The 18,042-nt window shown below is 31.3% G+C and overlaps 1 protein-coding gene across 1 annotated transcript in view; it reads left to right on the top strand.

The window, feature by feature from the left end:
• LOC115878453 (cadherin-87A-like) overlaps nucleotides 1-18,042 on the top strand; it is a 546,388-nt gene that overhangs the window by 448,164 nt on the left and 80,182 nt on the right. The window contains 3 exon segments of the mRNA XM_030894963.1: nucleotides 10,771-10,979; nucleotides 12,374-12,505; nucleotides 15,543-15,803. Of these exon segments, the coding sequence (XP_030750823.1) occupies nucleotides 10,771-10,979; nucleotides 12,374-12,505; nucleotides 15,543-15,803 (602 nt within the window).

Consider the following 18,042-nt stretch of genomic DNA (forward strand, 5'->3'; position numbering starts at 1 on the left):
GAGAAATGAAGAGAACTTTCAACGAAGTTTACTACTATGAAGATATATTTAATTAAAAATATCGAAGAAGAATGTTTAAAAATGCATTATATTAATATTAAAAGTTACATTATAAGAGACATAGAAGATATAATAAATATTTACAAACTCTCTTAGCTTTAAAATTTTAATATTAAAATAATAAAGAATTTCTTTAAAATTAAATGCTACTCAATGATTAAAACTTTGTAGACTTTAAAATTTTGAAAGAATTGGATATTAAGCTATTTTTATGTGCATGCAAAAATGCGCAAAATTGCAAAATATAATAAAAACCCAACAAGTAAGTGAAGAATTTTCGTTTTGTCGGCAAATGTTTTGCATTTTTCCCGCCCTATTTTTAGAACTATTTCATTATTAAAATGAAAAATTCTTGAGAATCTGGACATTCGCAGGTTTTTTTCGCGTCAAGATTTTTAATTTTCTCGCGGAACTAGGGCTCCGTTCTTTATAAAAAGTGTTTCCTTCAAGTTTTTACATCAAAATCAGTCATACTAGAACTGGACAAAACTGAAATAAAAATTAGTACCAGAAAAGTAGGTAAATTCTAAATATAAAAGTAAATGTATTATATTTTTTTATAATTTAAATTCAGTGCACATATTGTTTTGTATTGTACAGGATAAGTGCAAATATTTTCAGGACTGGTAGATCTCGATAAAAGAAACATATTTTCTCTACCCTTTTTTAAACAAGTCCAAAATAATCGAGATATTTTAATTTGAAAATTTCCAAAAAAATGTTTTCTTGCTTAAATATTGAGAACCACAGAATCTCTTTTCTGTGTTATCTTTCTTATAAATTTAATCTACTATCTATGTTGTCATATTATCTAGAAATTATGTTTTTAACTAAAAAAAAACTAAATTTTTTTCAAAATCTCAAATTTTCAAAAAAAATGTTCGCCATATAAAAACATAATCGTGTTTCTTGGGTCGAAATATACTGCGCCTAAAATATTTGCACTTAACTTTTGATATTTTGTCGAATTCAGCCTCCTTGATGAGGTAAACACAATTTTATAAATCAAAATAATTATTAAAATTAAAATAAAAATAAAATTAATAAATTACATATTTTACCTAATTTATTATTAAATATTATTACTATTAATACTAGTTTTACTCCACACACCGGAAAAGTCTAGGGATATTACAATTTTATCCAGCCATCGTCAGTAATTTTATTATTTGCATTTCTGATATAATAAATTTAAAATAAACAAATAGTTTACAGGACGTATTGGCAATAAAAATGCGAAATTTATCGAATTTTTCAAATTTGCCTTGATTTTTATTGAACTCAAAAAAATACACATATTTTTTTTTAATCTAAACTGTGAATTAAAAAAAAAAGATAAAACCATTTTTACTTAATAAAGGGTATGGCCTCCTCTACTGTTCATTACAGCCCTACATCGTCTCTTCATGCTCCTGATCAGGTTGTCGATCTCTTCTTGAGGTACAGCCTGCCACGCTGCATTCAAGGCCCGAACCAGAGCCCTACGAGTTTCACGAGGCATACCCATTCTCAAAATTCTTTTTTGGACCGCGTCCTATATGTGCTCCATAGGGTTGAGGTCAGGAGATTGTGCCGGCCAGGGTAAGATGTTTAATTGATGAGCATTGATAAACTCACTTACCACTCTGACTGTATGAGGCCGTGCATTGTCATGCATGAGAATGAAGTTTCTCCCAAAATCATTGGCCTATGGTAACACGACAGGCTCAAGAATTAAATCAAGATATGTGATTCCTGTTAGAAACCTATCAAGAAAAACGAGATCGGTTTTTCGGCCTAACTGGACTCCCCAGACCATAACTGTTCCACCTTGATAAGGGTGCACTTTCTGAACATGACCCAACCGAATAATATTTCCCGGTTCTCTCCATACCCTAAGCCTTCTCGAATCCGGATGAATTCCAAAGCGTGACTCATCCGTGAAGATAACATTGGCCCATTGTTCATTCGACCACTGAACATGATCTTGAGCCCACAAATATCGTACCTCTCGATTTCCTCTCGTTAAGGGTTGAGCTCTCCAGGGGCATCTGCTTCTTAAGTTGACCTCTCTTAATCTATTGCGAACAGTGTCAGGACTAACGGTTACATTATGTGTTTCCTGGAGAATTAAACTAGGCTCTGGTGCTGTAAGAGTCGGTCGGCGTCGAGCATTTAATTGTAAAAAATGATCTTGCTGAGGGGTAGTAATACGGTGTCGCCCTGTGTGCCTTTCAGCAACATCACCACTTTCACAGTAGCGTACACTTAATCGCGATATTACACTTTGCGTTGTATTTAATACTCTAGCTACGTCGATTTGGCGAATTCCAGCTTCGAGCATACCCTTAGCCCTTAGCATTTCGTCTCTGTTAAGATGTCTACGCTCCATAATATCGTTTAACACTAAACAGAGTTATTTGAATGAATTCTGGCCAGTTATCATAAAAACATAGCCAGTTTAGTTATAGTACAGGTTAAATTCGAACAATTGATGCTAGGTGCTTTTTATACATTTGACAAAAAATGCATAAACACTTCTGCAAATATCCCAATTTTAGAAATAACTAGTGTGACTACTTCGTTTCAATCGAAGTAGAAAGAATCGGCCTACAAATATGTGGTTGTTTATTCAAAACATTTATTTTTAACTTTAATAAAATGATATCCCTAGATTTTGCCGGTGTGTGTATTAGTTATTATTACTACTAGTCCAACAGTGTTTAAGATTATTACAAAAAACCTAATTTGAAAAATTTTAACATCCTGTAACTCTAAAACATTCATCTCCATAACCATGTTCATAGGAACTTTTTTTTACATTTTTTGATGACGAATCAACGAGGACTTATTTAAAACTTTTGCAAGTAATTAAATTAATTTTTTTAAAGGTTGTTAGACTTGGATGACGGCAAATTAATAACATTGCGTTTATCTCATCAATGAGGCCGAAATCGGAAAAATACCAAGAGACAACTTTTATTTAGCATTAAACTCCTTACACTATTTTGCTAAAAAAAGAAAAAAAGTCAGTGGCGCACATGCTTTTTTAGAAAAAATATTCCAGTGATAACCCATATGCACGTCCCTGGTGGATATGTCGACACTTTTTTAACTTTAAAATATGTCACATTTATAGTAACTTTTACCATCAAAATTTCATTCGAAACGCTAAAACTACTAGGAAGAAAATTATAATAAATCGAAAAATTATTAAGATTTTAACACTCTGTAGCTACGAAACAAAGCAGAGTCGGACCTATGTTGATATGAAAAATAAATCTTATTTTCACTTGTAATTTTCCAAAAATGATAAACACTTTCATGGAAATTACATTCACTACTTTTAACATTGACAAATCTTTCCTAAATTTAACGTGCATTCCGTATTTTACCAGGAATAATTTTCCTATTTAACGTGGAGCTATATTCGCGTAGAACATGACACATACAGCAATTAAGATTATATATGAACGTATTATATTACCCCTGGGAGCAATACTCTTTATTTCAGCATAGATAGCTGAAAAATTCTATATTTGGCATGAAATACAGAAACATTATAAACGTTCAGCTAAATGGAATACGACTTAAAAAAATGCTCATAGTATTGTACATAATTCATTTTATTATTTATCCACTCTATATTTTTCTCTCAATTTATTAAATAAATGTACCTATAGACCAGCGCTCTAATAACGTCATTCTTAGACTATAAAGATACCGAAGGAAAAATAACTTTTATTTAGTAGATTTTCAATGGGAAATACTAGATAGTTATCTAGAGATTGAGATTGAAAGGCATTTATTAGACCAAAGACGATCTTATCTTTTAAGAAAAATTATGTAATATTTTAGATTATATTATACGAACAAGTCTTTGACTTTATAACGTATACTATTTATTTATTTATATGTATTTATATGTATTTATGAATAAATTATTATTATATTATTATTATTATTATTAGATAGTTTGGATTTCGAAATTTTGAAGTCCTGGTATGATCTAAGATTACTATATTTATAGCAAAATAAAAGTATAGACCAACTAAAGTAAATAACTAGTATAGTTTTGATTTCAGGGCATTTCTTGTATGTTTGATATGTTTTTAAAAAAGGCTAAATATATATATATATATATATATATATATATATATATATATATATATATATATATATATATATATATATATATATATATATATATATATATATATATATATATATATATACAGACCGGACTACCGTAGTAGTAACATAGGCAGAACCGGACGAATTAGCGCATACCCGTCCGCCGGATAGAAAGCAGGCGAAAAAATGCGATAAAATAAAAATAGGTAGAAATGCGATGAGAATGTTTCAGAATTTGTATTTAGTCGTGTTATCGCTAATAGCCAAAACGAATACATAGATTCTCGCGACAGTTCTCGTGTAAAATTTATTTTTTTAAGTAAAATAATAGATGTTTACGAAGCTCGTGAGAAAATTCAAATTTTAAAATGGTATTTCCAAAATAGGTTTTATCGGGATATACAAACAATTTTTCCACAAACTTTTGTAGACAGGCCAATTCCATCTTTACCTACTGTATCAAGAGTTATTAATAATTTTGAAACACATGGGTGCGTGTTCCCACAAAAACACAAAAAGCCTGATGTGTTGATTAATGAAGAACAGGAGTTAAAGCAAGTGTTGATTTGTGCTACCGCGGATCAAAATCCCACGTTTTCAAGTAATCAAATTGCTGAGGTGGTTGTCCTACCCACAATGCCCGTATTGTTCACGAATATTTGAATAATACTTTTCCAACCGTTTAATTAGTGGATATGGAACTATTTTGTGGCCCGCTAGATCACCAGATCTTTCTTCCAATGACTTATTTTTGTGGGGTTTTGTGGGGTTATGTAAAATCCAAAGTGTATGGTCATAATAGGGCTAATAATCTGGATGAGCTTCAAGTAAAAATACGAGAGGCTTTCCAAACTATTAGCCCTAATATGTTAGCCAATGTCAGACGGGGATTTTACGACCGCCTAGGCTTCTGTCTAGCACAAGAAGATGGTCTTTTTGAACACTTGTTATAACTTTTTTTATTTAGAGTAATATTTTAGTTTTTTTTTCGGGTTTAGAGAATTTATTTATTTTTTCGTTTTGGCTTGTAAACACACTCAAATAATAAGTATTTAAGTATTTTCATTTTAAATGTTACCTTAAGTGAAGGTAAACACTTAAAATGAAAATAATAAATACTCGGCACTCCTCGAGTCGTATTTCTAGTCTGTCATGACCGACCCGTCCAAGCACAACTGCAACTGCGTACTGCCTGACCAGCCGACTAGCCGGCAGTGACTCTCGAGTACGAACGCAAAACGGGTAAATGTAAATTCGTCCGGCAACTTGCTATGTTACTAGTAGCCTGGTCTTCTCTGTGTAAAAGTGGGTAACGCTGTGCCCGTCAAGCTTAATCACGTGACTAAAAGTTTATTTGGTGTGAACTGTATTTTCGGTTTTTTAGTGATATTTCTGAAACGACCAAAACATATTAAATACTATCTTAGGATTATGTAAGGTGATCAGAAAGGAAGCCAAAAATGCAATAATATACAGGGTTAAATGACTACCCTGTATATTATTGCATTTTTGGCTTCCTCGTTCTAATTCACTCACACTTTTGTGAGCTACCCCGTGAAACTTAAAATATTTGCCTGAAATACATCCCAGTCTATTCTTTATAATATGAGCTACAGATACCCGACGCACTGTTGCCAGTATAGTACTAATTCCGGACCACCCTGTGTTGTCGAGTTTTGCAACTGTTGAAGTTTTTTGCAACTATGTGTAATTAAAGTGATATTTTCTGAATACTTAGCTATGTAGGCCGCGAGCCTTAAACGGTAATTTTTATGCAGAACCTGCTAGTGCAAAATAGTCTTTAGTCGCTAACAAAGTTCCCCGGCGAGTGAGGGGGTATAGGAGTTAATTAGAGCAATTTCCAAGCTTTAAAGAAGCTTCGTTAGGACCATAATCATTACTTTTACTGTTTACTTGTTAGGGCGTAAACGTCATAAACTATGTCGCTTTGTCTCGTAGAAATTCTAAGAGAAGTTCTGGCCTGTATTTACTTATTCTTAATGAACAAGTCTTAACGAAGTTATTTACAATATAATAAGAAGAATTAAGGGAGATTTGGTGTATTAGTTTTTTTTTAATTGACCAGTTTAAAACTAATTGCAATGATGGTTTGGTATATAAGTAGTAAAGCTATTATTTAGAACTTAACTTAATCAATTTCACTATTCCGAAAAAGTAGCAAAATAAGAAAATCGAAAATAAAGACATAATTTAAAATTCCGTTACAATACGGAAATGTATACCTAATAATCGTCTGATTCCATAAATATCAGCGACCCTGTATAATATAAATGTAATAACTTCGGAATTGTAAGTTTTCAGGGACTCCGTAACATTATTTAAATCCATATCGTATATCTTTCTACGAAGAAAGAAAACAGTACAGAAAAGTCCAAGATAGAACTGAATTTATCAGAAACAATCTCTATCCGAATAACGCTCAGTTCTACCTAATGAGGTGCATCTCTGATGGATCGTTTTGCGGAGCCCTGCTAATAAATATACTTTAAAAGGGAGATTTGAGAAAGGAAAGATAAAAATCGAATGAACTGTCTGAGTCGGGCCTTTCGATTTAGCTTTAGTTCGATGGGGTTGTAGGTCGATTTATTTTCGGAAATTAGGGCGAGGAATTGAAAGGATCTGCGTGGCGAGTTAATGGCTGTTCATTATTGTAATTGAGGTATCGTTAATTTTCCAGAACGGTCAGTTGAGTGTGGCCCATTATGTAATATGTCATTTCGGTTCTGATATGTCCGTATCTCCCTTATGATCTATGGAAATCCAATATATTAAATAGAGATTTAGAATTTCTCTTTCTCTTATTTAAAATTTTATTTCCTTGTAATTTGTTTGTCTTTAATGTGGAAGTTTTGCACATATTTATTATTATTTTTATTTACAAGTTTTACCATTAAAAAAATATCAATCAAAATAGAATTTTCAATTTAAATTCACAGTCATTTCACAGCATTTTTATCCCATTTTCCCAAAGATTTTCTTTAATAGATTTTACTTGTCAGTGACCATAGATAAATGAAACAAGTTTAGATTGGAAAGTGCCCATAAGGACAATGTAAACACTATTTAGCGCTACTCTTGCAATGGTCGCGACCCAAAGCTTTTGAAAATTTCGGAGCGGTTCGGCTTTATTAGGAATTATATCGCCAAATATTATTTATTCAAATTTTTTATTTACTGTTAATTTTTTAAATAAAATACAGAGTGTTGCATATAAAAAACTTTATTTTATATAAGAACATGTATGAAATACCTATGAAACATTGGAAATCTACGTTATGCCACGATCCACAATGGTTTTTGCAGTTCACAGCTTTCAGCTTCACAGCACAGCTTTTTAAGTTTTCGATGCCATTTTTTTATATTTTTCAAAATTATCACGGGTTGGAGTAAATAAAACTTAAATTACACTCACAAGAAACACTCTCAATAATTACTTTGAAAATGGACGCTATAAACACTTTTCGGAATTTTTTCAATGAGAGCGGTTTAGATTTTGAAAGATTTTATAATTTTTGAAGATTCTGACTTTGACAAGAGATATGGACAAGAGAAAATTATTTCTGTTTTTGTTTGTGGTTGTTCTTAGCAACCGCTATAGCAGCGCCAGATCGCGTACAACGGTCGCGACAAAAAAATAACTCGCGACCTAAAATGTTGAGGGGCTTACTTGTTTTATTTATCTATGGTCAGTGACAAGTGATGTGTAAAACTTTAATATCAATGACGATGTCACTCAAACGACGTATTTTATTTCAATTTATTAATTACAATGCCAGGTTATTGAACTTAAAATATAGTTTTTTAACAATACATGTTATTAAATTAACAACATAATTTGGCATTTAACATTTTGGCATACGTATAACAATACGTAAAGACGATTCGGTGACATACTGCATAATGCATTTCTAATGGTCTTTATTGATATTTCGCTATTATTCCAGTTCAAAAAAATTCTGAATATCTTTCCTAGAATCGTGGTAACATTTTTAAACAATTAACATGCGTAATTGGAACATAACCGCTAATGTGCAGTCTAGCATACTCCTATTCCATTTTATGTATTAGATATTATAAACAAAAACAACTCCTTTTAACAGGCGCGCCTCCTTTTAACAATTGAATAAGAAATATACATGCATTCTGCTGAATACAATTTGCCATTTTGTACGACACTCGTCCGTAATGAGTCTTTCTTCATAACTGTGTTGGTCATTTTTAAGAGGTTTTTCGTATTATCGTTCTCATCAGATCATTTTCTAAGTTGTTATAGCCAGTCAGTTATAATAGTTAATATATTTATTAGTACGACATATTTATTTCCAATTGTTACACGCAAATCTAGTGGGCTTAAGGTTCGTTTATCGATCTTCGTTTGAGAACGAAGATCGACAATCAAGTTTCATGTGAATTTTTTGAAAAAAAATAGCCTGAATCGGAATCTTCTTCATCCATCGTTTTTACTTCAAGCATATCTATCGACAACTGCGTGTCGGTGGTACGAAAGTACGACCATTGTACGCAGGCCACTATCTCGCCATGCGGGACTTCTGGAAATATACACACACCGGAAAAATCTAGGGATATCATTTTATTAAAGTTAAAAATAAATGTTTTGAATAAACAACCACATATTTGTAGGCCGATTCTTTCTACTTCGATTGAAACGAAGTAGTCACACTAGTTATTTCTAAATTTGGGATATTTGCAGAAGTGTTTGTGCATTTTTTGTCAAATGTATAAAAAGCACCTACCATCAATTGTTCGAATTTAACCTGTACTGGCTATGTTTTTTATGATAACTGGCCAGAATTCATTCAAATAACTCTGTTTAGTATTAAACTACATTATGGAGCGTAGACATCTTAACAGAGACGAAATGCTAAGGGCCATGGGTATGCTCGAAGCTGGAATGCGCCAAATCAACGTAGCTAGAGCATTAAATACAAGGCAAGGTGTAATATCGCGATTAAGTGCACGCTACCGTGAAAGTGGTGATGTTGCAGAAAGGCACACAGGGCGACATCGCATTACTACCCCTCAGGAAGATCATTTTTTACAATTAAATGATCGACGCCGACCGACTCTTACAGCACCAGAGCTTAGTTTAATTCTCCAGGAAACACATAATGTAACCGTTAGTCCTGACACTGTTCACAATAGATTAAGAGAGGTCAACTTAAGAAGTAGACGCCCCTGGAGAGCTCAACCCTTAACGAGAGGAAATCGAGAAGTACGATATTTGTGGGCTCAAGATCATGTTCAGTGGTCGAATGAACAATGGGCCAATGTTCTCTTCACGGATGAGTCACGCTTTGGAATTCATCCGGATTCGAAAAGACTTAGGGTATGGAGAGAACCGGGAAATCTTATTCGGTTAGATCATGTTCAGGAAGTGCACCCTTATCAAGGTGGAACAGTTATGGTCTTGGGAGGAGTCCAGTTAGGCCGAAAAACCGATCTCGTTTTTCTTGAAAGGTTTCTAACAGGAATCACATATCGTGATTTAATTCTTGAGCCTGTCCTGTTACCTATGACCTATGCTAATGATTTTGGGAGAAACTTCATTTTCATGCATGACAATGCACGGCCTCATACAGCCAGAGTGGTAAGTGAGTTTATCAATGCTCATCAATTAAACATCTTACCCTGGCCGGCACAATCTCCTGACCTCAACCTCATCGAGCACGTATGGGACGCGGTCCAAAGAAGAATTTTGGGAATGGGTATGCCTCGTGAAACTCGTAGGGATCTGGTTCGGGCCGTGAATGCAGCGTGACAGGCTGTACCTCAAGAAGAGATCGACAACCTGATCAGGAGCATGGAGAGACGATGTAGGGCTGTAATGAACAGTAGAGGAGGCCATACCCTTTATTAAGTAAAAATGGTTTTATCTTTTTTTTAATTTACAATTTAGAACATAAAAAAATGTGAGTATTTTTTTGAGTTCAATAAAAATCAAGGTAAATTTGAAAAATTCGGTAAATTTCGCATTTTTATTTCCAATACGTCCTGTAAACTATTTGTTTATTTTAATTTTATTATATCAGAAATGCAAATAATAAAATTACTGACGATGGCGGGATAAAATTATAATATCCCTAGACTTTTCCGGTGTGTGTATTAAGTACCGTAGTTTGCCGACAACTTGTTTAGGTTTCGCTGTGTTTGTCATTTTATAGAATCAACCCAAGCTCGCCCAATGATGAGGTATGATCCCTAGTAAAAATAATAACTTGAGAAAATCATTGGAAATAATATATTTATTTCCAATGAACTTCCGATACATGATCACTGAGACAATATATTTTTGCTATTATACCAATTGCACTTGGCAAGATGTTGTCAACTATCTAATAAACTTTGTCGTTACATTTCTCCGAAATGTACTTAGTTTCCCATTTAACATTTGTCCGTAATGTCCGTTGCGTTGTAATGTTTTAGTCAAATATTTTTAACAATCTAAAATTATTATTTAAAAACTTATTAAGAAGAGGAATGAAGTAAATGAAAAAATGTATTGCATTGTAACATAACATGTCAACATCTACTAAGTTTATTATTTTCTTGTTTCAGGATGTTACGGAAATCTACCTCCCATATTTACAAGAGACATGAACAATATCGTCATACCGGAAAATACGCCTGTGGGGACAATTATATACAAACTGGAAGGAACTGACCCCGAAGATGGTCCAGTCCGCTACGACCTACAGGGCACAGACGTATTGGACGTGAATCACCTGACAGGAGAAGTGACAGTTGTTAAACCTTTAGATTATGAAGTAAGGCGAAATTTGTTTTATTATTAAGTTTTGTTTTTATTGTTGGGTCTAGGTCAAATAAACCTCAAGTGTATTGTATAGGAATTGAACCAGGCTGCAAAAACCAGGCAACACGACTTCTTTACGAAAATTATATTTTTACTCAATTACTCTTTAACAATAAGCCAATCGAACCCTGCAATAATGAGATGTCTCCATATAAGAGTACATATACCGTGTGGTTCATTGGAATATGGGAAATAGAAAATCCCATGTAATTTTAAAAAGGTCAAATATTGTCTACCCAGATTGTAGCGTTTTATATAAAATCTAAAGAAATTATTTTATTTAAATTCAACCGAGGTGGCATTTTATGCAAAAGTTGTATTAGACTTTTTTGTAGAGGCGTTAAAGTTGTAATTTTGTCTAAATTTCGTTTTATTTGGAATTGAATTTAAAAGTTTAAAGCAAAAATCTACTTTCAAATTAATAAAATTTATAATACGACTTAGAACAAGCTACAATTAAAGTACCAGCCAGAGAGGTACCAGTAAAATATGATTTTGTCATTGTGAAATTCGATATCATATTATTTTCTTACAAGAATTTGAAGATACCAAATAGAGTAATTTTGTATGAAATAATAATATTTTTCCCATTCACACATTACCAACCCATTTTTATTGTTAAAAATGGTTATATTTTCAAAATAAACTTGCATTCTTACCCGTTCAGTTTCAGTATAAAAATAGAAGCAGCTTTGAAATTGTTTTTTGACGAACAAAACTACAAAAGTTATTTAACATCAGGAAAATAATGTTTTTTCTAACTTTAAAGATTATACTAAAGCATAAATTATAATTTCTTATGTTTAACTGGAGACTAATATCGATATAGTAGACCATAACACACATTACAAAATAGTATAGTAAAGAAATTACAAAATAAAAGACGTCAAAAATTATGTTAAACATTTTTCAACAGGTGATTAGTGTTCACCTATTTATATTATTTTATAATATCAGTATTAGATCTATTTGAACTTCATTGAGCGGTTTGACGGGGTTGATATATAATATTATATTAAAATGCTATCACATATATGGTTTTCAATAAAATAAAACTGCTTTATGCAGCTCTTTCGATAAAACCAGGCTGATAAAATAAAATATCGTAAAATAAACAAAGCGGTCTATTTAAAATGCAAAGCTTATTTCACTGATGGCAATAAAACCGTAAATGATGTTCAATTGTCTCTAAATGTGAATTTTAAGTGCTATATTTGAAAAACAACCGGACAATTGTCACTCCGAGGGATACTGTTAAGCTCAAAATTCAAAATAATAAACTTATAATTTGAAAACATTATCAGTAGGATAAAATAACAATTGATAATATTTATTTATTTTTTTCAGGCAAATTCAACATTAAATCTAGTGGTTAGTATAGAAGACGAAGTTAAAGGTGCTCCTAAAAATAATATCGTTGAAGAAAGAATAGCTGTTATTATTCTGGATGAAAATGATAACGCTCCAGAATTTCAAAACGTAAGTACAATGCATAATGCCGGATGCACTTCAATATTTATTTTTAACCGGTGATAGTATTTTTTTTTGAAAATTTGGATTTTTACACAAAGTCACCTGTTCCATCTTTCTAAAGCATTTTCAGCATTACAGTGTTGCCGCATCATTCGAAAAGTGGTAGCATCTTTCTTATTTTAAATGTAACATCCAGTATATTATTACATTTTTGGAAACTACTTTCATATCTCATAATTTTTCTATTATACTAACCTTACCTATTTCTAATAGTTTTTAAGATAAAAAAGTAGAACATGTGTAAATTGACTAAAACATGATCGTGAGTAAGCATTGTCTAAATAAACCGATTAGATATTACACTGGAACAGCAGAAATATTATTTATTTGCGTTTGTTATAAAATTGATCAAATCTTTGTTATTTTAAATTGAACCCTATGTATATTATTTAAAAAAAACAAAAGATTAATAAAATTGCTTTTCAAAGATATATAATGTTCCTATACCTAAACCTTCAGGTTTCTTAAATAGAGCTATTAAAAAATTAATAATTCTATTATTATAGTTTTATTTCAAGCATTTCGTTGCCATGACAATTTTAGAAATTTAGCACGTAATCTCTAATTGATACTTATAAAGTTTGAATATTTGTCATGGTAACGATTTCCTTTAAAAGAAACAATTATACATTGCCTGGAAACTTATATGGTGAAATTTTGATAAAATAATTTAGTACACACTAAAAACACGGTATGTCGCTAGTGGTAGAAAAAATAATTTTTAGAGGTTACTAGTTTATTTGGTTGCCTGTGATATGCATATACAGGGTGTTTCCTAATTAATCTAAAAAATAAAAAATCGTTAGAAAGCGAATTAAGGCGAGCTTTTAATAAGTATATTTATTTTTTTCTCGACAACCGTTTGATGAACAGGAAAAACTCAAAAGATCAATTTTGTTAAAAAAGGATGGCCAGTCAAGAAAAAAATATATTTTCTTTAAAAAGGCAGTGGTGTACCATTTATGTTAAGCAAAAAAAATCGATTTTTTTTAATTTTTAACACCCTGTAGATCAGAAAGGAAGTACTTTAGACCCAATGGTTATATAAATATTGTTTTAAGAACACATGAGGAATCACACCATAATTTTTTTAGACTAATTCAAAAACACCCTGTATATTGTCAACTTGACAATGACTGCTGATAAATCAAAAAATACCTTTTCAGTGAAAAAAGCCTGATTTTCGCAGGAAAAATTTTGATTTTTATTGAATTTGGGCCTGCGTTTGCAAATACTGGTTTGTTTTTTAACTTTCTATCTATCTAAATTTTAAATATCATAGTCAGAAATAGTTTTATTATTTATTAACTGTAAAAATGGTGTTTTCTTGTTGTGTTGCATCTTGCAAAGAAACTAACAAAACTGCAAAAATGTACGTGTTTCCAAAAGTCGATAAGGTATGTATCTTAGATAAAAGAAAAATATATGGTATGTATTCGTTGTTTGATTTTTTTTTCGTTCGCTTTAAAATCTATAAATCTCGGTCTATTCATGAGACAGACAGTCGACTTATGATCATTTACATGAAACTCTGTAAAATAAATAAAAAAATAAATTGTAAAATATATATATTCTTATGTTTTATTAAAGTTACTCTGATATACTAATATATCAGTGTAACTTCAAAAATAAATCGTTTGAATTCAAATATAAACATAAAAAACATTTACAGCAGAAAAGGCGAAGGCGCTGGGTTAAACGTAGTCTCCACTAAAAACACGGAGGGGCGCTTTGACCCAAAATTTTACTATTAAGTTTCATATCTATCTTAATAGTAGATTATTTTCTTTTATCTAATGCAATTATAATAGAATTATTATCTTTTAAATGGCTTTACTGTAGAAACCTGAAGGTTTAAGTATAGTAACATGATATATCGTTAAAAAGCAATTTATGTGGGTTTCGATTTTTTAAATAATAGACATAGACTCGAATTTAAAATAACAATCATTTGAATGATTTTATAACAATCGGAAAAAAATATTTTTTCTTACCTCCCTGTTTGATATTCAATTAGTCGATTTAGACCAAACCAAACCAAACCAAATTTCACCTTTCAATATGCCGAATGTATAATTTAACCAATGCTTATTCAAGATCATGTTTTTGTTCATTTTACACATGTTTTATTTTTTATCTCAAAAACTGTTAGAGATTGGTATAGGTTAGAATAATAGAAACATTTTGAGATATGGATGTAGTTTTGAAAAATATAATAATAGACAGGGTGTTCCATTTAAAATAACAAAGATGCTACCACTTATAGTATGAAGCGGCAACACTGTAATGCTGAAAATAATTTAGACGGATAGAGCAGGTACCTTAATGCAAAAATCCAAATTTTCAAAAAATGCTGGTTCTTCATAAACGTCTAACGTGCCGTGATCGTGAATCACCCTGTATGTACGACTACAGTTGGGGGTTGGAATAAAGGCAGTTTGATATAAAACTATGCATATCATACCTTACCATATTGTGAATAATCGCAAATTTTATGATGCCTTTTATGTTAACAGCAAAATAAAATATTAATTCACCACAATACTCCAAAACAGTTATACGTTTGCATTGGACGCGCGTTTCGCTAACTATGTTAGCATCATGAGCAAATGATTAAACTTTCAGTTTTAATCATCTAACGAAACGTGCCTCCAGTGCTAAAGTAAAAGTGTTTTGGTGTAATTGGGTAAATTAGTTATGATCGAATAAAAACGGCGTCAGCGATGGCTATGAAATGACGATCGATGACATTTCCCATATAATTTTACATATAAAATGACAGCGTATGACGACTTTATGAACGACCCTGTATACTTAAATTTATTATTCGCTAATGGATATTTAAAAATCCTATAACTTTTGTATTTAACTTTGTGTGGTACCTCCTATATTTTACCTAATAATCGACCGTTTCCATACATAAAAGCGAACCTGTATACTGTAATAACGGTTATTTTTAGTACATTCCTTGTTATTCTTACAGATACCTTACAACATCGAAGTGGACGAGGACACCGAAACGGGCACGTCAGTTTTCGAGGACATCTCGGTGATGGACAAGGATACGGCCGGCCAGAACATCGAAGTGTCCTGCATCAACATGCCGGGACACGACGACGCCTGCGACATTTTTAATATACAAGACTTGAACGCGAACGTAAGCTCGTACAAGGGAGCGATAATTCTGTACAAGAAATTGAATTACACGGAGAAGAGGGAGTACGCTTTCGCGCTCAAGGCGACGGTAAGACGGTAGCTTAAACTTAATAGGAAAATGAATGTAAATGGGGAAAATTACACTTTATTTGAATTATTGCACACTTTTACTGGGCAAAGACAAATTATAGCTTGAAATGGAGCTTGAAGGGTATATTTGTTATTAAAATTAACTTAAAGCAATATTTTATTAGATTTTCAACACTATTGAACCTCCCTTACCCCCGGTGTTTTCAGGTATAGACAGCGCGTTATAATCCGCCAGATATATTTTATTTGATGGATAGCAGAAAAAAGTGTATCTTCACCTATAGATACCAATATCTATTAGATAAAATATCCTTATCCGTCAGATATCCTATTTGGGACCTGAACTGCCAAATATCGTTTTATTTGTCGGATAAAAATTTGACACATGAGGAGATTTTGATTTAATTTAATAAAATTGCTTAACATAACCTAAGACATTGTTACTATTGTATTTCGTTTATTTCAATAAATTCGATTTTAGATTATTTCGAAAAGACTTACCTATTCTGAGTATGTAGACTATAACCATTTTAGAACGTATGAGGTATAAACACTAATAAACACATTCAAATGGTGCAAAAAGCTATTATTGCTGGTGCCGGACTTTATAAGGAGTGTTACAAAATAAAAGGAGCCTCTGTTAGAGCATCAGAATGAAGAGAATGCATTAAGTCTGGGTAATAATGATGAAATATGTACAATTACCGAGTAAAAATATAACTCAACGGCAATTTATACAAAATAAATTATTTTACTTAAATCCCTTCGATTAAAAACCATTACGTACTTAATAAAGCTCTAAAGTACGTAAAAAATAAATAAAACTTTTTAAATCAAACTATTTATTTCATTTTTAATTCTCATATCTTAATTCATTAATATTACAACAGGAACCTTAGAAAACCTGTTATTCAATTCACATTTGCTTTTATTTCTTTTGTGTTACAATTTTAATTTAATTTCTTGCACTATGTACCTTATACTTTATACATCTCTTCTTCATGCTGTTTTTTAAGTAACTTTCTAGCTAAACCTTTTTAAAACACCCCCTTTGAATACCAGTTAGTTCAACTTTTTTACTGTTAGGTTTATTAATATCAACTTTGTTTACACAATATTTTTCCTTTATTTTTTCCTGGTTTTTCTGAAGTTCCATCACTTTGAGTTCTTAAAAATAAAAGTAATATGACAAAATTGTTTTATATTTATTTTTTTTATTAAAAAATTTGTACATATGTGTTAATGTAACAATTATTATAGGTGCTCTTAATTTATTATTAATCAAGACAAAATTATATCTAAAATCATAAAAAGTACCTAAAAAAAAGTACCTACATACCTATATAAAATGTTAATGTTTATCTGTGTCGTCTCTACTGAAGTAGCGACTTGCTCTAGAAAGTTGCTTTTTACTAAAAGATAGCTAATTGGCTCTTCTAAAAACTGTCGTCGCCGGATTTTTTGTTTAATTAAAAAAAATTAATAAGTATTTTTTTCCTGATGTCGCTGTCGTGGCGGATGCGCCAGGCTTCAACTAGTACACCCATAAATGAGGAGATAAAACCTCAGTACTGGTCTTTGGGGTTATATACTTATTCTCAATCTTGTTTTTCTAAAGAAAAATAATATAAGTACATTTATCTATTTTATAAAATAAAAACTCACCTTAATTACTATCATCGATACTATCCTACCTATTTCTTTATTATGAGAAGCCCTACAACAATACATATTTGTTATTACTAACAGCCTTATGCTATTTTTTTACCAGATTGTGGTTTTAGGATTTATCTATCAATCTCGATCTGCTTGCACTTCACCAGTTTCTTCCATATTTTCTATTATCAATTTATTGTACTAAAATGTTAATATAATAAATATAACAGTGTAATATGATATAATTAAATTATAAATTAAGTACTTACACATACTTTTTTTCTTGTTTTAATTTCTTAAAAATCGCATTCCATCAACAGATTTATTTCACAACTACTGTTGAAACTAATTCCCTTTTTCCATAAAGGTAAAATTAATTAACGTATACCATAATAGAACTGGTCAGAGTTGAACACAAAATATATTTTAGTTGAATTTTATTGTTTTTATTTTCATTTTGACGATCTTTTGACAACTGAATAATAATAACCTCACTTTTTAATCTAACGATTTGAAATTCCCAGTTTTTGTCTCTGTCTGTTGTATAGACTTTTCATATATAACCATCTCAATTTGAGATA

This window comes from Sitophilus oryzae, unplaced genomic scaffold (assembly GCF_002938485.1).
Source record: "Sitophilus oryzae breed Bouriz unplaced genomic scaffold, Soryzae_2.0 scaffold_1512_pilon_pilon, whole genome shotgun sequence".
NCBI classification, from domain to species: domain Eukaryota; kingdom Metazoa; phylum Arthropoda; class Insecta; order Coleoptera; family Curculionidae; genus Sitophilus; species Sitophilus oryzae.